General features: G+C 45.6%; 1 protein-coding gene across 1 annotated transcript in view; it reads left to right on the top strand.

The window, feature by feature from the left end:
* The first annotated feature begins 4,647 nt into the window (after window positions 1–4,647).
* HTATSF1 (HIV-1 Tat specific factor 1) overlaps window positions 4,648–23,316 on the top strand; it is a 456,325-nt gene continuing 437,656 nt past the window's right edge. Inside the window, exon 1 of the mRNA XM_069612801.1 lies at window positions 4,648–4,946. Within this exon, the coding sequence (XP_069468902.1) occupies window positions 4,785–4,946 (162 nt within the window). The 5' untranslated portion in view covers window positions 4,648–4,784. The remainder of the gene's footprint in view (window positions 4,947–23,316) is intronic.

Raw genomic sequence — 23,316 nt, 5'->3', positions numbered from 1 at the left:
GGAGAAGGGTAGAATACAAGTGGAGGAAAGGGTAGAGGGGAGAGGAATTAAAGGGAGGGGAAAATCAGGGGGGGGAGTTGAGAAGGCAGGGAGGGCTTCATGGAGGGGAATGAAGGAGAAGGGATTTAAGGGAAGTGCGAAATGAGGTGAGGGTAGTGGAGGAGCGGATTGGGAGGGGGAGAGAGTTCCAGTGTAGAGGAGCAAGAAGATGAAAAGAGTGGTACCTGGGGTTCGGAATGGCAACTACACAAACAACGCCATGGTTGGTGGCTGGCACTACGTGCAGCCCTCGCAACTGCGGGATTACAGCCTCACCTTGTTATTCTTTACTGAGACCACTTAAAGCATATAATTACTATACAGGTCCACCGCATCACAACACACAGGGTTACCGAGTCCTCTTTAAGCAATTGCAGAACAGCAGGAAACCAGTACACCCTCCATCAGCGTCTGTTCAGGAGTCACTTCCCGAGTCCAGGTCCATCGATGGTATAGTTCACAGCCGGCAAAGCCGCACCTGCCGAGTGCCAGGTGCCACCTCGGCATAGTCCCTTGATGTTCAGAGCAGAGCATCGAGACGCCAATCGCAGGGCACCCAGGCCGCTCCATGTGCTGGTCATCAGGTACGGTGTAGTTGCTGGGGGTACGGGATGACAGGACATCGCACACTCCTTTCATCAGCAATGTTTCCGATCTGGCACCTCACCTTCCACCAGGAGCACAGGAGGGTGCACAAGTACTCATGATGAGCTGCAACCCACCTCAGGACGGATGCACTGGTTCTTGCTGTTGGGGTCCATGGCTGCCTGGGTCAGACACCAATTGACAGCTGACCTCAGGGGGTCCGGTAGGCATCACCCTCAAACCCTGTTTAGCCTGGTCCTTTGATGGCATAGTGTGCCGGGTGTCATCAGTGACAGGCAGCCAAGGTGTCCTCAGTGGCAGATAGTCAGGGCCACCAACATGGTAGTGAGGTGTACGATGCGTGCAGTGCTGTGCGCTCACATATCTGGGACTTGAGGCCCTGATATGGTGCTGGCAAATCAGCTCCGTACTGCACCATGTGCTACCCGGAATGAGCGATTACCCACATTGCCCTAGATGGATTGGGCTCATCCCGCCCTGTCTGGCATATTAGTGCCTGCGGAGTAAACTTGCCTCCTTCTTGGAGTACAGGGGTATGTTTGCCCTCGCTGTACTGCTTCAGACTGGAGCATGTCATCACTTTCCTGGGAAGCAGCAACCAGGTGGGCGGGCAGGGCCCCTGGAGGACAGGCTGGGTGAGTGCAGTGGCTCAGTGTGGGGCCACTTACGTCGCAGACAGGTTGACCGTGGTGGAGTCATGTTGGGGCTGCCCGCTGCCTGGGATTGACTGCTGTGGCACCTCTGACCTCGAGTTCCCACCTCAGTTACCACTGGGCTTCCTGGTACTTTGCCGGGACTCTCCATTCTTACTGTCCCCTCCAGGCCCAGGATCTTCATTGTGGTACGTTGGCCGGCGGGCCCCTGCCCAGGTGCGATCTCTCGTGTGGGTCTGGCAGGGCAGCATTCCGTTAACAATGTAGTGCCACCCCTGGAAAACTGACTGAGCCTCTGAGCACTTTATGTGATTTGGGGACAGCGCCGAGACGTACTGCTGCTCGAGTGCACATGTGCCGACCCGGAGTACCCGGCAGGCCTTATTCAGTCGTTGATCACACCCTCTCACTCCTAACCTTGTGCGTCTCCTAGCATCGACAGCACCGCCATGCCTGGCTCAGTATTGCCTGGCGCAGTCCCTGGGAACTGGGCAAGGCCCATCAGATGAGCACTGGCACTTGCAAAGGACATGGGCTTCCATAGATGTGCTCAGCCAGCCGGTTGCATCTCACTCTTGATTCATATTTTTTTTCCTATTGTGGCAGATGGGGCCGCAGGCTGGACCGTCATAACTTTTACCACCGGGCCCGGGATCATAACACGAGCTCTGGCAGGTATTTGTTCTGCCATGGGGGGCCCGGCTGTTCACGTTGCCGCCGCGGTGGATACCCCATGGAGGCGCAGGCTGGATCCTCCCCTGGACGCACGAGCACCCTCTTCGCAGAGGGCCGCGGCCGGGGAGGACCCACAGCAAAGGGTGCCTCCTCTCATTGCCCCTCACCTGAGGGCAGGGTGCTGCTGCTTTCTCCTCCATCAGCCCGAAGTTCTTTCCTCTGCCGCAGCTGTGGCCGCACCGCATCGCCCGCCCCCCACTTGGCGGGATGCACAGTCACGCCGCCACAGGCCGGCTCCCACAGCCCCAGCCTGGTGGGGGTGCCACCTCTCTTCTCCCCGGCATACCGGACAGCAGCGTGGCTCCCTCCTCTTCCCTGGAGACACCGCCTCTCGTCCGGCCACAGCCGCTTCACCGCCCCTTCCCCGGGGTTCGGAAGACACTGCTGTTCCCCAGCGGGAGACCTTCCCTCATTGCGGCATTTGCCGCTCAGCTTTTCTTTCTTGGCGGCGGTGGTGCAGGGTTTGGGCCGACCCCCTCCCCCTCAGAACAACGGAGAACACAGGGGCAGGATGGCTCCCACCCCGGCCGCACAAGCACCCTTCTCCCAGAGGGCCACGGCCAGGGAGGACCCATCCGCATGTCTCTCTCTCTCCACCAGCATCTTCCCCCTTCCAAACAGGCGGTGTCACCCACTCTAGCGACCGACCCACACCTTCCCCTGGGGGTGCGCGCTACTCCTCTAGGTGGGGGAAGGGTAACTGATGCCGCCTCACTGCTGGGTGGCCCGGGCCTTCACCGCAACCCATGCAGTGAGGCGCAGGCCAATCCCGGCAAGCGGTGGTGTCGGACGCTTCTCGCTCCTCTTTTCTTTGCGGCAGACCGCCGCGGGGTGTGTGTCTCAAAGCGGGGAAGCCCAGGCCTACATCGCCCACTCTGCAGCAGTGAGGCGCAGGCCACGCTGGGCCCGCGGTGGGTTCGAACTCTCCTCTCCCCCATCACTTGCTGGCAGCAGGGGGGTGCCACGTGGACTTGTGGTCCTCGTTGCCATTGTTGGGGGTCACCTGCCATGGACACCCGACAGGCCCAGTGCCTGTGGGGGTTGGGGCCTGCCCCGGACATCCGGCAGGCCCCACAGTACTCTAGGATACCAGCACCAATGGGGTGGGGGCACAGCCTGCCAGGCCCCTGACCATGCAGACCTCTGCCACTGTCCTGACACGAGGGTCCCACGGCATCAGGGCCTGCAGGCCTGGGCCTCCACGTTTAGGTCTGCAGCCTACATCATGAAATGAGACACCGACTCACCATCCTCTTCTGGAGTCTGCAGTCGTTCTGTCTCACGTGCCTGCAGCGGCTCCCTTTATTAACTTGGGCCATGAGGCAGTCATGGCCCATCTTAAAGGGGCACTACACGTGGGAGGGACACATCCCCTTAAAGGGGCAATACACATGCATAGCTCTCAACCATTTGTGTAGCAAAGGCGGGTGAAAACACCCGATTGTGTTTTTGGCGGGTGAGAGGCCCATTGAAATGAATGGGCGTGCAGGAGGCTTGGCGGGTGATTCAGCGCTTTACAAGGCGGGTGACACCCGCCAAAAGCGTGTGAGTTGAGAGCTATGCACATGGGAGGGTCACCTAACATGCAGCAACAACTGCACAGCCTGTAACCATATGTAACTACCGTAAACATCATTCCTATGTTACCCAGCGCCCAGTTGCCTCTGGGTTAGGTGCGCTTTACAAATGTCAAAATTAATAAACTTGCTAAAAACAGGGTGTTTTCACCCGCCCTGGCGACACTGAAGGTTGAGAACTATGCAAGTGTATTTTAAGATAATGTGTTTTTTTTGTATTTCCTCATATTTTTTACATTAAAAAATAAAAAGGAAACTTGAAACTGCCAAGAGGAATAATGAAACAGCAAGTAACCTAATGCATAGCTCATGGATAATAATAATGGATACAGGCTGTGATGAATCGTTCGGTGCATTCTTTTATTGTCTTTTATAAATATATGGAGACATCACTGACTCGGAAATAGCGCTGGGCTTCTAAACCTTGTATATCTGCCAATGCACCAATATGGCGCCTACGGCCGCCTCCATCTGTACTCTTATCTGTTAAAGAATGTTAGCCCACTAGTTGAGTATTAGAACGTCATTATCTACTTTGCCGTTACTGGTGCGCATGCTCTCGGCTGAGAAGTAGGTGTCTTTGAAGAGCGCATGCGAATGTGGTTGACAAGGGACATAAGACGCATGGGTGCCTTCTGAGCCAACTGTATACCATTTTGCGGTTTGCCATTTTTGTAATAGTTCCGTTTTTACCGGAGCAAAAGTAATAAAGCGACCATAACATCTATGAAAGATATTATTAATCTAAAGTAAGCATATTTTTCAAATATATTATAGTAGTTGTATGAAGTTGTATGCAAATCCATATGAAGTATTAACTTGCACAGTCATACAAAATAACAATATAATAAACAGAATACACTTTTTCAATCTATATAACCGCAATACGGCCGTTATAACCCTCACTGCATGCCAAACAGCAAAGGTTATTTATATCAGACATGGCGGCCTGTGTTGTGCATCGTTATGTCCGTTCTCAATTTCCATGTTAGGTGCCTGACGCCCCAATGCTTGCACTAGTGATTGGATTGTTTTTCCTTCTTCCTACTGTGAGCAAAGACTTAAGGATAATGACTTCCTTTCACAGATTGAGTACCTGAGTCAGGACATCAACGAGCGCATCTTCGTTATCTCCCACCCAGAGGTTTTTGGGGAATCGCTTTCGACTATAATTATGAGCGGCGCCTCGGACGCGAACGCGGAGTTCGAGGAGCAACTCCGGCTCCAGCAGTTGTACGGAGAGCATGGACAGGGGGAGTTGCTGCACACCTTTGAGGACCCCACGGATGGCACCATCTACGAGTGGGACCCCGACAAAAAGGCCTGGTTCCCCAAGGTGTGTGAGGCGAGAACCTGCGATGTGGATAGTGTTGGGTCTATTTATATACGTATATCGAGTCTGGTTGATCAGTAGCTTCTGGGTTTTTCCTTTACAAACTTCTTGGTACACTAAGCTTGTCTATTGTATTGGTGCATCAGAGGTATACAGCTACATGCATCTAAAACAGACATTATTCCCAGATTAATAACCAGCACTCACCTTCGAAAGAAATATAAGTAACTGGCAGATCATAAAAAATTAGTAGAGGAATACCATCGTTCATGTTTAGGGCAACATTAATCCCCCTTGGGGGAAGAGGGGTGTTATAGAATTCGTTTATTATTCACCTTTCTTCAGGGTGTCTGAAAGATTTCCCTAATCACAATCTATAACAGCCTCTCTTTATTCCCCCAAGTGTTTTAATTATTTTAGTATTTATTTATTCATATTTTTAAAGTGCACAACAGCCCATGGGCATCGTGGTGCTGTTACATATAAGGACGTTGAGCTGGTTACAGAGGAAGGCAAAAATGGTTACAAGGCAATTTGCTTTATAGGAGCATATTTGGTTACATATGCTGGCATTACAGACATATATCGTTATGGTTGCAGTTGAAGGTCAGGGAAGGAGACGGCAAGGATGAAGGTTATGTGAATAGTGTGGTTTTAAGGGATTTACGAAAGGAGTACAGAGAGGGTTCAGCTCTGAGAGAGTTGGGGAGAGCGTTCCAGAGCTTGGGTGCTATGTGTGGGAAGCCAATGCCGCCAGCTTTGGCTCTTCTTATAGTGGGAACTTGGAGATGGTTAGCATGGTGGCTTCTTTTAGGACGGAGGGAAGAATTCTTGGTTATGGTTTATGATAAGTAGGGAGGTGCCGTGTGATTGATGCATTTGTGTGTGAGGGTGAGTATTTTGAAATTGATTCTTTCCTTGACTGGGAGCCTGTGTGCATTTCTTCGGGCCTGTGATACATGGTCAAATTTGGGGATGTGCAGTCCAGCGCAGAGCGCATTGTTTTGCACTATTTGGAGCCTGTTTAGGTTTTTGGTTGACGTGCCAGCTAAAAGGGCGTTGCAGTAGTCCTGTCTGGCTTCTATGATGGCTCTGGCGATGGAGAGGCAGTTGGGTGCGGTAAGGTCGGGTTTTATGGCGTAGATGAGTTTGGTGGTCAGTGCGGATGCGGAGGAAATGGTGCTGACTTGTCATGGAGAGTGTGGCGTGTAGGTAGACTCCTAAGGTCTTCATGGCAGTGGAGACAGGTATGTTAATGTTGTCAATGGTCACGTGTGAATAATCTTGGCTTAGCTGGTTAGAGTTTCGCTAGGGGCTAGGAGGATGATCTCGGTTTTGTCGCCGTTTAGCCAAAGACCATTAATCGCCATGCAGGTTTGGATAGTGGTGTAAATGTTGAGGAGAGCTTCTGTGTCTTGGTCTTAGTCTCCGGTGAGGGGGAGGAGTACTTGTGTGTCGTCGGCATAGTTTTTGTAAGCTATGCCGAGAGTGTCCAGTTAGCCAAAGAGGGGTTTAGTGAAGAGGTTGTAGAGGGTCGGTGCAGTGGATGACCCTTGTGGGACTCCACAGCTGATGGTGGTGAGGGGAGCGTTGGCCTGGTCAGAGTACACTTTCATGGCCCTACCTTCTAGAAATGAGGTGATGAAGTTTTGATTTCATTCCGTGACCCACCTTCTCTTTCAGCCCATGTGATATTTTTGGTGATGTTGGCAATAGTGATGATTTTCTGGTTACTTGATTGTGAATTTTCTTCACGTTTGTGGTTGGCATTGATCAATTGTGTTATACTATACAGCCCTTTACTGGGCCAGGCTAGTACAAAGGGGGCAGTGGACTCGGCACCTTCTCAGCGGGGGCTCTAAAGGGCTACATAACACAACCTATTGTGGATTCTGCATTGGCTAACAATGTTTTATTTGTAGTTGGTGTCTGCCCCTCCCCACCCCAATGTTTGCTGCAGCGTTGGCCGCTCGATTTGTGAGCTTTTTTTCCCCAGTGGCGTTGCTGGAATCCTGCCCCCCCCTATTATGGGAGTTTGGGGGAGGGGCTGCTCATTGCACCAGCCCCCTGAGGTGCTATGGGACACCAGCACCTCAGAGGCCCAGTGCTTCGAGGGGCTGCTGGGGGGACACCCAGTCTTGGAGGGGCAGGGGAAGCCTTGCCCACACATGCAGACCCTGGCTGTCTTGCTGGCAGGGGGGCCTGTTGTAAACAAATTGTTCGCTGACACAGAAGTATTATATTTCTTAAATTATTAAGTCCCCAGGAAGGTGCAACCTCTGTTGTTGTCGCATCAATCGTATGGTTCTGGAAACCAACATTCCAGAGCCATACTACATCATACATGCACTATGGCAACAGCTATCTATATTAGCACATCTCCCTTTCCATATAATCATAAAACAAAATGTGGTTGGGGTAAACTGAGGAAAACTGAAAAGATCTAAAAAGAAAAGATGAACATAACATACAATTACTATACTAAAATATTCTCTGAACAACTGCCAATCTTTTGTACAATGTTGCATAACACAGCATTTAAAGGATATCATTATTAGTGTTCACTCTTATGTAAACACCATGAGATGTAGACTTTGGATGTCATTCAGTAATAAACAAAATCTTTCTTAAAGTTTTGTATGATCCTTCTATTTTTTTGTTTTTTGACGACATACTGCTGTTTCTCCCAGCATCATCTCTGAAATCTTCCACCTCATACTCCTCCTCTGGTGGAGTTCCTTCTCTAGATGATACAATGTCATCACAGGACCACTTCTTGCCATCATCAAGAATTACAGACTTACTTGAACATTTCATTACTCTCCATGGAACTCTATATCTGGACTCCCCTTTCATTATTTTTTTTGGTTCTTTAAAACGGATCCAATCCCCTTCCTTGATAATACTCTCCTTCACATGCTTGTTGTCATCATAGTACATCTTGTATTCCGCCTGTCTCTTCTTCACTCTTCTTATAATCTCCTCCATGTTAATCTCTTTGCTCTTCTTCAACATAAGCCAAGCAGGTCTAAGTCTATTAGAGGCTGCTGTTCCCCTCATTAGCGTAAAGGGTTCTTCTGTAACTGAATGTGGGTTAACTATATAAGTGTTCAGCGCCTCTCTTAAAGTTTCTTTCCACGATAGGTTGTTAGCAATTGCTAGTTGAATTATATTCTTAATAAATCCATTCATTCTTTCAACTAGACCATTGGCCGTTGGATGATACAAAGCAGTTGTGCTATGTTCAATGGCCCTTTCTCTCATAAAATTCTGCATTTCCAACAACATGAATTGCACTCCATTATCTGATATTATCTCTTGAGGATCTCCTTCACGATTGAAAATCTCTTCCAAACATTTTACCACCTTGGTAGCAGTAACTGTGCCTTCTGCTACACCCCACTCTACCCACTTGAATGTATAATCCACTAAAACTATAATATACACTTTTTGGGGCCCTAGCGTTTCATAAGGCCCAGTTATATCAATAGCTAATTTGGTCCATACAGCCTTGGGAATTTCTACAGGTTGTAAAGGTGTTGGTTGTACCTTCTTCCCTTTATCACTGACAGCACATGCTGTGCACTCTTTTACCAGTTGCTCCATCTGATTCCACATGTTCGCCCACCAATACACTTTTCTTACTCTTTTTTTGTGAGGTTCCTCCCCACATGACCTTCATGAGCAATGTTCATTATTTTATCTCTCCAAGACACTGGTGGGATGATACGATCTCCGTATATACATGTTTTATCACAAGAAATGTCATTCTCTATCTTGTCCCACATCATGATGCTCTGATCAACATCTTTCCAATCACTTCTAATGGCACTTTTCAAATATTCCTGTTCAACATTTCCATCTGCTGCTACGGTCCATTCTTCTTTCGAAAAACTTGGGTTGATGTGTGCTATTATACACTTTGTTTTGTTCCTCTATATATTCATCGTTTTTCATACTGTTCTCATCACAGTCCCAAGGTAACCTCGAAAAACAGTCTGCCACAACATTGGACTTCCCTGGAGTGTACTTCACCATAACATTATATTGCATAATGTCCAAAATCCACCTCTTGATCCGTGGTGATGTTAGTTGTGTACTTTTAGAACCCAGTACATGAATTAATGGCTTGTGATTAGTTCTCAGTTCAATTGGTGCACCCCAAATGAGGCTTTTAGAATGTTCTAGAATCCACCTCACTCCCAACACTTCTCTCTCTATGGTTGAATAATTTTATTCTGCGCCCCTCAAAATCCTAGAGGTAAAAGCAATAGGTACTACAATACCCCTTGTATCTGTTCGAGGACACCACCCAACCCAATGCTACTGGCATCCACCGAAATTATGCTTTTGGCACTGCAATAGAACATTTTGTGTGTTGGAGCTGTATTAATAAATTTCTTCAGTTGTTCAAACTCTCCTCTACATTCTTCAGACTATATAAAGCTTGTGCCTTTACTTATCAATTCTCTCATACATCTTGTTTTGTCAGAATAATGATGTATGAATTTCGAATAGTATTCTATCAACCCCAGAAAACTTCAAAGTTGATCTTTGTTCATGGGTTCAGGAATACCTAGGATTGTATCTACCAAAGCTTTTCTTGGTTTTATTCCTTCTGCGTTTATAGAATGATGCAAGCAAGTTACTTAATTGTTCTTTATTTTGCATTTTTCTATTTTGAGTGAGACCTCTTTCTTGGATAACTTGTAATACTCCAACAATTTTGCGTTGTGTTCTTTTTCAGTCATTGCTGAGATGAGTATATCATCCTGAAAATAATGAACTCCTTGGAGACCATCAAACAACTGGTGCATCAGTCTTTGAAATATGGCTGCTGCCGATGCCAGCCCTAAAGGCATCATCTTATATCTGAATGCCCCTAATGGAGTGATGAAAGACGTGAGGTGCCTCGACTCATCTGGTACCACCTGGTGATAGGGTGATGATAAATCCAGTGTTGTAAAAAACCTTGCTGGGTTCATTGTTGCCAAACATTTCCCCTATGTTTAGCAGTGGATATCTATCCACCCAAATATTTGCGTTCAAGTCTCTCAAATCCACACACATCCTGATTGACCCATCTGGTTTACGCACAATAACAGTTGGTGAAAGCCATTCTAAGCTTTCTATTTGTTTAATAATGTCTTGTTCTCACAATCTCACCAGGTCCTTCTGTAAAGCTTCCCTTTTACTAATTGGAATATTTCTCACCTTGTGAACTATAGGCTTGCCATCTCTTCTTTTTAACACAATCCAGTGTTCAAATCCTTTTAATGTATCAATGGTCTCGTTGAACACTTTTGGAAAGCTCTTTGTTAGATTTTCACTGGTCTCACAACTGTCTTCAGTGATGTCTAAAATGGGAACATTCTCTCCTGGATGTATTTTGATTTGTAATAAAGCTTGTTCCCACCATCCTACGATGGAAAACCCATTTGCAACTACATTCAGTTGCAGTATGTTTTCCTTTTAAAGCTTAAATGCTCCCATTTATATCCAATTATATTGATGGGTGTCTTTCCATATCCAATGGCTCTTACTCTTGTATCTTGCAAATTATCTCTTCTTCCTTTCAGTTCTTTCACAAATGTTTCTATATCTACCATGGCGTATGGTGAGCCAGTGTCAACCATTACTCTCAATGAAGCACCATTCACTAACATAGACACCCATGAAACCTACACCTTCTTCAGCTGGAGATAGTGTCAGTATTTGTACTTGTTCTTCCATCTCAATGGTGATAGACAGAAAACTGTTCAGGCCACTTATTCATTCCACCACCTTATGTTCGTCATACTGTTCCTCATGAATTGGTTCCCATCTCTTTGCATTCTACTAATGGGATGTGCTCCAGCTCTCCCTCCTGCCCTGGCATTTCAGCATACTTTCCCAAAATGACCTACGTAACCACACCTATAACGTTTTGCTGAGTATGCTGGGTAGTCTTTATAAACATTATTGTGTCTGTACCTGCCTCATTTGTTGCATCTTCCTTGCATTCCACTAGTTGATTCTCTCATTCCTTCTATTATTGCTAGGATTGTCTTTTGTCATGTTTCTAATCATTCCAATTAAAGTCTCTTCATCCCTGTCAGGAGTTTCTAATTGGATGTCTTGAATGCACCTTACTTTGCCAATTTCTATTTTGTTCCGCATCTCCTTCATGCATTTCTCTCCTAATTCCATTGATCTGGCTATTTCAGTAGCTTATTCCAGGGTCCGGTCTTTCGTTTGCCACAGACGTTGCTGGAATCGAGAGTCTGCAACTTGTAATACTAATTGATCTTTCAAATATTCATCCACTATCCCCGTGAACTTGCATGTTTATATGAGGCCTCTTAGAGCAGCCATGTATGTGTCAACACTTTCTCCTTTGTTTTGTTTTGCCGTCTGGAGAAAAAATTGGACCGTTCTAGTACTATTTTAATTTTGTTCCCAACATCTCTGGTTAATTTTCTCACAGCCAACTCATATTTCTTGTTCTTGCCAGAGCTAGTTGCTGCTTCTTCGGAACCATCATCAACATTAACTACATCTGGTAATGTTCTTAGGGCTTCAGCACCTATACAGTTCAGTAACGTGGCTTCTTTAAGATCATCATTGAACTTGACTCCTCCTATTGCTCTTAAATATACTTAAACTGTCTAGCCATTGTTCCCAAGTGCATACCAGATTTCCTGGTTGTGCAAGGAATTGAATTGGGGCGGCAATGTTTTGCATTTTGGTTGCTCTAATAATTGAATTATGGTCCGATGAAGTGTGATATTTCTAGTCTTATTCGACAGTTCAACCAATTGTATACTTGTTCTTTATATTTGTCACAAAGGGAACTTTTTTTAGTTTTTATTATTGTCTTTATTTTTTTTCCTACTCGTGCATTTGTTTGAATGGCTCAACTTCCTTCAGTTCATTCACTCTTTTTAATTTGTTCTGATGCACTTGTCTGTTATATTTACTGTTTTTTGTACAGTACTGGCTTTATTTTGTTTTCAGTGTGCTCCGTGTGAGATTTTCCTCTCGTATGATTGTTCATACGTTCGTCATGGCAACCTTTCAGTTTTTCCAAAATGGCTGCTTGTTTTACGTAGTTTAGGTCCTTTCCTCTAATGCATCACAGATCTTTGCTCGCGCACAGTTTTAGAAAATGCTTCTTTCAACTGCAACTTTCCACACAGTGCCAGGTATATTCAATATAATGTCTTGTGATGTACGATCACCACTCATTATTATCTGTTTCTTCTTTTGACTTGTTGGCCACTCCCCAGTTCCTTTTTCATTACATTTTGCTCCACACGCCTTGGTTCATCATCACTCTGCCGCGGACCTCTCCAGAAAAGCGAACGATCCTCATTGCCAATTTGTTGTAAACAAATTGTTCGCTGGCAAGGAAGTATTATATTTCTTAAGTTATTTAAACTGCGACCTCAATGTTGTTGTCACATCAGTTGTATGGTTCTGGAAACAACATTCCAGAAGCATACTACATCATGCATGCACTATGGCAACAGCTATCTATATTATAACAGGGCCCCATGGCAACCAGGCCTGCAGACCCTGCTTACACAGGGCGTGCCTGCAGGCCTTAATAAGACGGACTCGGGTCATTCCATTTCGGAGTCTGCAGCCATTCTGTTCCACGTGCCTGCAGGGCACCCTTTTTATGAGCCCATCTTAAAAGGGCAATACGCGCGGGAGGGACACATCCCCTTAAAGGGGCAGTACACATGGGAGGGTTACTACACAACACCCACTTACCCAAGGCAAGCAGTGACCGTGTTCTCTGTTCATGGTGTTATTTGTGACACTCAATAAGGCAAATGTCTGCATATCGCACAGCAAATACTTTCCTTTTTTCTCAAAGCTAGCAGTGATCTTGGTATGCATTCTGGCATCCGTATGAACATGAGCACGAGCCACATCTCGGGTTTTCCTGCCCGGCTTCTGCACAGCGACTTCCATAGTGTGCAGAGCAGCTTGTAGCTCCTCCCATCAGAATGTAGTGCACAAAACTGCTAATGATGAGCCATCAGTCAATGAGTGGTTTTGTACCTGTATTGAGATGGGAGAGGAGGTGAAGTAGGGTGTGGGTAGTTGATGTGCACAAAATCCTCTCTGCAGGAGTGCTTGTGACGACACACGTTGTAGGCGCCCCCCCCCCCACCTTTGTCTGTGGCACCCTCTACTTTTGACTTTGGCCCCCTCTGTGCCCGTCCTAAAATTTGATTACTGGTGATGCCACTCTTGCCCCTGCCGGCCATGTGTTTTCCCTCGCTTCTGTTTTATTGGACGTCTGGGAAAGTGACTTGGCCCCACTATATTGGCAAAATATTTCTCACTTTGTTTGATACGTGGAGCTCTTCCTTAAGTTTTGCAATTACATTTTTTTTAGCATTTCGACTAGGGCCAGAAAACACAGCCTGTGATGGTGCTTCTGGCGGATTGGTAGCAGCAGGCCTGCACATGATTCGTTACTTGGCAGAGGCTGGATTGGGTGGTGCCAACATCATTTTCTATCCTACTTCAGCCCAAACCCCTCATTTTGTTCAAAACAGTGTTCCTTCGGTAAGATGGAATGGAATTATCAGTGTAATCAAACAAAACGGTGCCACCCAATTTGATCAAAAGGGCCATACGGTCTGTTTTATTTATTTATTTTTTAAAAAATTTTCTTTTTGGATCAAATTGGTTGTTACCAAAATCTACTAGCCCATTCGTATTGGCGAGGAGTTTTTATGAAGGGTGAGTTTCATTTACGTGGCACTCAACCTTGCTTGTGTGAATGGGGATCTTTGAAAACATTTTATTGGACGTTTACTGTAAACAAACGGCAAATACTTTCACTGTACATGGCTGGCCTTTGGGTGGCAGCAATGCACCTAATATGAAGTGTGCTTATGGTGGCATGCACCATTCTACAGAAATATGAAATTATACACGTTTCCCATCAAAATGAGGGGAGTGCATTTCTCTTAGGTCGAGTATGTAAATTAAGGAACTTGCCATACAGGTCTAGAGGGATATTTAAGAATTTGCAAGGCCTAGAAGGTATTTTCCATGCTAACTGGGTCTATTTTAAACTACTTGTGTAAGGTATCTTTCCTATTGTGATCCGATCATAGAGGGTATTTAAATTCTAAAAGTAATGGTTAATGGAGGGACAACAGCAAAAGAACAAATTAGGGTGGTGCCTGTAGTATTGAAAAATTCAATGTATTCCCCCCCCGCCACGTTTCCCAGTTCCACGTGTGACGCCTTGAGCCAGTCCTGATTATTTTTGTTCCCAATTGCATTTTTGTTTTTTCCTGTTATAAGGACGGGCTTACAAGTCCAAGCATGCAGTGGGAAAAAAACAGGACTGGCTTGTGGAGTCAAGCATGGAAGTGGGCAAGTTCGCAGCTATGATATTCTCGATATGATATTATATCTAGAGCAAGCTGGTTTGTGCTGTAAAAAAGTTCTAATTTGAGACGTGGCGATAGGAGCACAAGATGATGCAGGATAAAAGGGTGATCTCCCAAATAAGTAATTGGAAACCAGGGTAAGCGCACAGTGCTAGATGAATGGTAAGCCATGATGAACCGAGGGTTTAAAATGTCAGGTTGCAGTTTCTTACTCTTCAATGGCTGGTGGTAAGTGTGCTTTTTGTGACCCCGTTGTATGTCTCAACATGGCACTCTGCCCAATTTCCTGCTCCTGCTACACCTGTTTGGCCCTAAACCCCCACAGACTGGCCCCATGCCTTCTCAATCTTCCCTAATCAATCTCTTCTCTAGCCTTGTGGTCTAAAGTGTGAGGAAAACGAGAATGTGTTCAGATTCAAGACCTGGGATACTGAGGTAGGGAGACATCTGACAAGTTATTAGCAGTATTGTAAAATTACAGCGGCAGCAAGTCCTCCATGAAACTGCACTAGTTCAATGGCATTGATTTGTGAATTTTGTGGCAAGAAAATTTAAATGTGGCACAAATATGTACATATTGTGGCATTTATGCTTAAAACAGAACTATACCTGTGCACAGCAATGGGTAGTTAATTAGCCAAATATGAGTTCACTATAAAACTGTTCTTAATTAAGAGAATAGGCGTCTTTCGTTGCCTATTGTGTCCACATATAAAAACACAGTAAATAAGAAGCATGATTACATTACTTCAGTGGGGTGATGAACCAGATGTGCGTGACAGAAATTAGGTGTTTTCCACAGGTGATTCTTTGTGCTACCTTCTGAGGTCCGACCAAATGTCATTGGGCTTAGTGGATGCATTCAAACATTGCCCACTCGTATATATTAATACGTTTGGTCAGCCATTTCTCCTTGGACAGGGTTTTGGGGGCTCCCTTTGTGCACAATGTTCTTCTGCACCAACAAGTATGTCACATTTATGAATCTAGCAGTGTGACGTTGCGTATTGCGGGGGCGCTCAAAAGGCACTGCAGGGGATCAGGCTGCAATGTACAGCAGGTGATCTCAGATATTAGTTTAACAATATCTTTTAAGAAGGGGAACACTCTGTTTCATGACCAAGCGAGGTGGAGAACAAAGTCTACTCCTGTTTACATTTCGGGCACGCCGTCAATGCGCTCGGGTCAAACTTCCAGACCTTCAGTTGTGTGTAATAGGCTTGATGGAGAAAATTGAAGTGGAATAACCTATGTTTACAACAGAGTGAGAGACATTTCGTTTGGATGCACGTTTTAGCCATTGTTCATCGACCTTTATCGATGAGGCCGTAGGATATCCCCTCTTTGCTGCATCGGTGGTTGGTGGTAGTCGCTACCAAGCATCTGGCAAGATTATATCTACCACAATGCAGTCAAGAGAAGATGCCCTATGGCATCATCGATAAATATCGATTAACAATAACTAAAACGTGTATCCAAACGAAATGTCTCTCACTCAGTTGTAAACATAAGTTATTACACTTCAATTTTCTCCATCAAGCCGGATCTATGTGAAAATACCTCCTTTATTAAGGTCTTATGAGTAAAAGGCTGATCTATATTGGCTGTTTTTATTTAGGTTTTACATCATGAAACCTAAATATTGAGGTATTTTCACTTAGACCCGCTTCTTATTTTATTATTATTTTTTTTTACTTGTGGGGTTTCGCCCAAACGCCCCACTTTCCGTCACTATTACCTCAACACAGACGCTCATAAACCAAAACACACAACACACAAACCCACACAGTTCTCCTGGTGCTGCACTTCCAGGTCCTGCTGAGCCTGTCGGCCCCTGCCGCACACTTGTGTGCGGCAGGGGCGTGACAGCTAGATTTAGAAAGACCGCTCTTTCAAAATCGATTGTTTTAAAAAAAAAATATATCTTAAAAGATATTTTTGTCTAGAATGGATTATATTACATTCCACATCACCACTACACACCCCCAACTAACCCAGCCACTCACTATGACAAAATGACAACTGCTCTACAGGAGTACAGGGGTAAGTAGTGGTTTCTAAACTCCTACTCACCCCCACGCTACTACTAAATCGGGGTTGCATATGATGTTACCGAACACTGATATACCGAGTGGATTTTTTATCGACATTTTTTGGGGTATTTTTGTTTTTTAGGTGCCCCCCCACCCCAGGTTATTTCCTGGTTGTATCCCAACCACTTCGCTACCTGTTTAACCCTTTTACCCCAAACCCCCATCTATTTTTTAAAAATACCAAAACTTTTTTCGGTAATCTATTATTACAGTGTTCGGTGAAACCTATTTGGTAACCTCACTGAATACCTTAAATCGGCAGTCATTCCAATCATAAACATGAAACGGACAAAACCCGACCGGCATACCTCCGTTGTGTCTTGTTTTAATCTGGTCCAATGACAGGCTACACTCCTTAAAGAATGTTCAATCCAACGTTCTATAAAACAATTGGGGTCTTTTAATTCAACGAAAAATACAAGAGACACTAACACATATCCCCTGTAAGTGAGACCTAGAATATGCAGACTTTTGCCTGAAATGGGGCATCAGGGTCTGAAGACGGGTAGATTGTAAATAGTCTCTGCAGCAATGTTCTAAGTGTATGTCTTTAAAAGGTAACGATTGTGGTCTTAAATGTCTCTAGGACCCTTAAAACCAGAGCAGGACAGCAGAACCACTACGAGTGCCTTTCATCTTTGTCAACAACACACAAGGTGTTCCTGACCTGCATACATTTTTATTTAAACTTCTACATGAGAAAATGGCATCTTAATTTTTTTTTCGATTTGGAAGGCAGTCAAAATATATCTTGCTTATTTTTCTTACATTCTTATGTTTCACTTCATTTGAATTCTTAATTTTGCAAAATGTAATCTCTCAATTATGCATTCTTCATAGTTAAATGTTAAAGGTATTTGTACCGTGCACAGTCACCAACGGAGTTGGTCCCCAGGCGGTCTGGCAGATCTGTAAATGAGAAGGTGGGATGGGTTAGTAAGGTGAAGAGGGAGTAGGATAGTGAGAGGAGTGGTGTTCTGTTGGCAGCTTCAACTCGGTATACACCGGGTTCTGAGCTTTGGTGTGGGTATCGGATCAATATCAGTCCCTGTATGCTGTTGGTGCGGCTAATGTGTTCCGGTGTGGTGAAGTGCGTGCGGCTTGTTGTGCGAGAGATAGTTGTGTGAGTTTGAGTGAGATACGTATGCAGACATTTTTTAGCTTTTTCGGTTAGTGGATTATATGACATTTAACATGCTAACATTCACAATTCTGTCTAAGTGTGGCACTTGCTAACCTTCATAATTCCATCTAGATGCGGCGCAGGCCAACGTTCACAACTCTGTCCGAGTGTGGCACATGCCAACATTCACAGTTCTGTTTCAGTGTGGCGCATGCTAACATTCACAATCCTGTCCAGATGCGACGCAGCCCGAAGTTCACAGTTCTATCGAAGTGTGGCCCTTGCTAACCTTCATAAGTCCATCTACGTGTGGCTACTGCTGACATTCACAATCCCATCTAGATGCGACGCAGGCTAATGTTCACAATTCTAAGTGTGGCACTTGCTAACCTTCATAATGCCATCTATGTGTGGCAGATGCTAACATTCACAATCCTAGAATCCATAGATGCTACTCAACTAATGTTAACAATTCTATGTAAGTGTGGGATATGCTAAAATTCAAATTCTATCTAGGTGTGGCACATGCTGACATTCACAGTCCGACCTAGATGCTACTCAAGCTAATGTTCACAATTCTATCTAAGTGTGGGACATGCTAACATTCCCAATTCCAATTTAAGTGTTGCACTTGGTAATCTTCATAATTCCATGTGTGGTATATGCCAACATTCACAGTTCCATCTGAGTGTGGCACTTGCTAAGATTCACATAGTGACATATATACTGCATTAACCATCGCATATAACATTAAAACAGACAACCGGTCTAAAATTAAAGTGCTTACGTGCTTCTACAATTAAATTCTTTCCAAAATGCTGAAGACTCCGTCTTCCACCTGTACTATATGGAAAAAGTGCAGCAAACATGAATAATAATTTAGTATTTATATAGCGCTACGAACCCTTGAGTATCTGAGCGCTGCTTATTATTACCCACGGGGTGTGGTGCTTATTTATTGTCCTCGGAAGGATGAAAGGCTGAGTTTGGCCCTGCCGGGATTCGAACCTGCATCAGCAGGCTCTGCACAAATGTCAAAGCGAGCGCTCTACTTGCTGTGCTAACGGACCAGCTTGTTCTGTTAAACCATACTGCACCCTCCCATTTATTTGGATCGTGTGGTAGTAACTTTGTGTAACTGGTGGATCTATAGTGGATACTGTAGGGTCCAGAGTATTAGGGTCAACGTTGGCTTATATAATGAGTGTTGAGTAGGTCAATGTAACACTCGACTGGTTAGATGTTTTGCCGGTTTTTCTGTTGCACCGCCTTCTTCAGGACCATGTGTAGACCGTGTATAGAAACAACCAAATGGACATTTATTTAAACTGCTAAGACTGCCCTATGTTTACTTGTATATTAGTTCAAATTACTAACCTTACTCATCTGCCCCTCTGCATGGACCATCTGGGCATTAGACTATGCTCTTTAGCACACTGAACCTACCTGGATGGACGTCCGATATGTGTGGTCTGAAAAAACATATACAAATCATGATTATATCTTTGCTTAAGTACATGCTCTAAGTGCACCCAGTGGAATACCCTCCTACCTCCTAATATTTAGCCATCTGGTAGGCCTGTCTTAGATTTTTTTCAGCGAGGGTTTGCTGTTGTGCAGGACTATTTCCTGATAGTGTCTCCTGTAAGCGCAGAAATAGAGCATATAGCTCTGTCATGTCTGATAGTAGAATCCAAGTTTGAGGATTTAATGACACACTGCGCTCATCTCTAAGTTTCTCAATATTAGTTTGTGGACTGTCGCTTGGAGGGATGGCCAACGGTATCCTCAAACTCCTAGTTTAGAAATAGCACAGACAGAAGGCATGAAATAAGCGTGTTGCATATCAATAAGCTGTGCAATTATGTATGTTTGCTAATTAAATTGACACTTGTATAGCAAAGTTAGCTATTTGTTACCATGTTCAATGAAGGCATGCTCACCCTGCACTCCTATCTTGCCCTCAGGACTTATCGCCTCCCTCTTTTTCTCTGTTCACTGCAAACTCAAATGGGCTAATGGAGCGCGTGCAGCAGTAATAATCTCCTCGACTCTTAACTGCCAAAGACCTATGTAGGAGCCCTAGGCAAGGTTTTTCTGTTTCTATTTATTTGCATTTGTATAGCGCACTTGCAGCCCGGAGGCATCGAGGCGCTGTTACAGGCGTTTTGTAGGAACATTTAGATTCGTAGGTAAAATGTCGACCCGAAGGTCTCTTAATTACAGGTACAATGTACATGCCAGACATGTCTGATCGCAGTTACAGAGGTGAACAGAGTTGCAAATAGTTAAATAATACAGTGTGGCAGTATACATAGTGATCTTAATATAGAATCAGACAAAAGCTTGGTTTTGATTGCTTTGCCGAATGCTTGGTGGGACTCAATCATTCTCAAGTCGGTGGGGAGTGCATTCCAGTGGGTGGCTGCCAAGGTGGGAAAACTAGAGCCCCCACCGCAGACTTTTCACATCTTGGGCATGAGAATCGTGTTGGAGTATCCCTTCCTCAGAGGTCTGATAGCGGTGTGCTTGGTGATTCTTTGAGCCAGGTATGGGGGGCAAGTTGGTGGAGGAGTTTGTGAGGGCCAGGGTTTTAAAGACCATTCTCTCTTTAACAGGGAGCCAGTCAGCCTGCCTTCTAACTTCAGAGATGTGGTCTTTTCTTGAAGTTCCTGTGGCCATCCTGAGGGCGTTGTTTTGAACCAGTTGGAGTTTGCCCAGATTTTTGCACAAGGTTCCTCTGAGGAGGGCGCTGCAGTAATCCAGCCTAGACCCAATTATTGCCCTAGCAATGGTGAGGCAATTCTGGTGCGATAGGAAGGGTCTGGCTGCGTTAAGGACTTTGGAATAGTATGCTGACGAGGAGGCGATGGCATTAACATGCCTATCCATGGTCAGATCCGAGTCTAGATAGACTCCCAGCGTCTTAACGTTGTCGAAGACCATAAGTGGAATATTGTCAATGGTGAAGGAAGTGTACTGCTGATCGAGGTTGCCCAAGGTGGTGGGTGACCCTATAAGCAGCAGTTCAGTTTTTTTCACTGTTAAGGCATAGCCAGTTGTCTGCCATCCATGATTGGATTGTGGAGTAGATGGTGGTGAAGGTGTTTGTGTCTGCTTCATAATCACCAGAGAGTGGGATAAGCACCTGTGTCATCCGCATAATTGGTATACGATATGCCCAAGGAGTCAAGGATGCTGACTAGAGGTCTTGTGAAGAGGTTGTAAAGCGTGGGCGCGATACAAGAACCCTGTGGGACTCCACATTTGATGTGACTTGGAGTGGCACATGCTGAGTTGGAGAAGACTTTCATGGCCCTCTCTTGCAGAAAGGAGGTTATCCAATCACAAGCTTTAGGGGAGAAGTTGGTCTCATTAGCGAGATGGCGGCACAAGGTGTCGTGGTCCACCAGGTCGAATGCTGCACAGAGGTCTAGGAGTAAAAGGAGCACAGGTTTGCCTGTGTCTCTGAGATCGTCCATTTGATTCTTTAAATCTAGGAGAGCCGTTTCAGTGCCATGTCATGGGCGGAAGCCAGATTGCCGCAGGCCGAGGAGACGGCTATTTTACAAGAATATTTGGACTTGCGGGTAGGCTGCTTTGTCCAGGATTTTAAGTAAGAATGGGACGGTGGTGATGGGCCTATAGTTTCCTGGGACCATTGGGTCAAGGGACGGTTTTTTAAGGAAGCGTGGGTACGCCCGCTCCTTAAGTCCAGTTGGGACGTGGCCAGCCTGGAATGATGAGTTAATGAAAGCAGTTAAGAAAGGTGCAAAGATGGGTGCCGAATCTTTCAGTTGGGCTGGGTAGGCATCCCCCTTACAATTCAATGGTTTAATGGATTTGAGCAGGGCGATGACTTCAAGGTCTGTCATGTCCTTAAAGTCAAAAGGTGGTGAAGATGTAGCTTTAGTGGGCATGGGCGATTTCCTGTGCAGGCTAGCTATGAGTAGGTTAAGAGCTTTTTGATGGCCGCAAATTTTGGTTTCCAGAGAATTGAGCTTGTAAAACATGGCATTCTGTATGCTGTTACACCAATTTTTGTCTTTGAGGAGAGAGGGTGGTGGAGTGGGTGGTTTTTCCAGCTCCCTAAAGATGGTGAAGATTTCTTTGGACCCTTATTTGGCGTCGTTAATACTGGAGTTGAAGGATGCGGCTTTGGCTAGGGTGATGTCAGTTTTGTAAGCTGTGGAGATGTCTTTGAAGGCACTTGTAATGGCTTTGGAAGGGTTGGTTTTCCAGGCAGAGAGGGCACGCCTCTTAAGAGAGCGTTGGCCAAGCAGTTCTTTCAAGAACCAAGCCTTAGAATGTTTTACTTTTTTGGCTTTCTTAAGGGGCGAGGGGCAATAGCGTCCACCGCTTGGGTGATGATCAGTTTAAAGTTGTTGGCAAGGGTTTCTGGGTCATTTGCAAATGGGGCCTGAAAAGCAGGCACACATAGAAATGGTGCAATGTTTTCAGCTGTCAGTTGACGTGAACCTCTTGTGAGGGTTGCTGGGCATGGTGTGGTGGGTATAGAGGACCCTTTTTTCGTAGCAAGGTTGAGTTGAATGTAGTGGTGGTCGGACCATGGGACAGGAGTGTTAGAGGTTATTTGGATGGAGCAGTTATGATGGCTAATCCAAGCTAGCGTCCATCCTTTGATGTGGGTGGGTTCAGTGATTGTGTGCAGGAAACCCAAGGTGGATAGGGCTTTTTTTAGGGTTTTGGCGTGGGTGTCCTTTGGGTCATTGAGGCCTGGGTTTAGAAATCCCAGGAGTATGACTTGGGACGTCTTCTTAATGTTGTCAGTGCGAGGATGAGGGTATCCTGGAAGTCGGTGATGGGACCCGTAGGCCTGTAGACAGTATGCATAGTAATGGTGCAGTTATGGGAGACATTTATTTTTAGTGGCAGGTAGTCGCAATTGTAGCCAAGTTGCCCTTCGGTTTCTCTAATCGCAAGGGTTTCCCTGGTTATAAGGGCCACTCAACCCCCCCCCCCCCCGTGGGAGGTGCAGTCTTTTCTTAGAATAGTGTACCCAGCAGGGATAGTGAGAGATAAGAGATAAAGCTGTGCCAGAGCTTTCATTAAGCCACGTTTCTGTAATTATTAGGTGGTCGAGGTTATCCTTAATGATGAGGTCATTGACCTCTAAGGCATGTGCGGGTACAGAGCGAGCATTAATCATAGCACAGCTGAGAGTGTGGATCGGTGTGGGAGGGCGTGGTGGATGGCACCGGTAGGGAGTGCGCGGGCATATCACATCACAAAACACAATGTCAGGAATTGGCATGGGTGCCTCTGCAGGCATATCACATAACACATTGTCAGGAATTGACATGGCAACCTTTGCAAGTGCAGGCATATCACATAACACATTGTCGGGAATTGGCATGGGCGCCTTTGCAAGTGCAAGCTTGGGGTGCAGGATATTGTCAGCGTGCGTGGCAGGAGATACTATATGCGCATAGCAGAGTGCTCTGTGGATTTAAAGAGCTGAGGCGCATGCAGGGTTGCAGGTGTGGGCAGTCGCCTTGCTACATCTGTGTGGGCAGACGTTGATGAACCGGTGCAGTGGGTTGGGGGCCAACCGTAGTAATTCAAGGTGGGTGAACCCGCACCTCTCCTGCAGGTGGAGTGAGTGGCAATATAGTTACTGAGTTTCCTTGTTTTGGAATGGGCAGATTTCATGGCGGATGGATGATGATTATGGTGAAGGCGGAGTGATTTGGATGGACATCTATGACCAAGCCTCGAGTTGCGATCAACAG

The sequence above is a fragment of the Ambystoma mexicanum genome, chromosome 5p (assembly GCF_040938575.1).
Source record: "Ambystoma mexicanum isolate Mex_15411 chromosome 5p, UKY_AmexF1_1, whole genome shotgun sequence".
NCBI lineage: Eukaryota > Metazoa > Chordata > Amphibia > Caudata > Ambystomatidae > Ambystoma > Ambystoma mexicanum.
The sequence above is the reverse complement of the archived record's forward strand: the minus strand, read 5'-3'. Positions and strand labels throughout refer to the sequence as shown.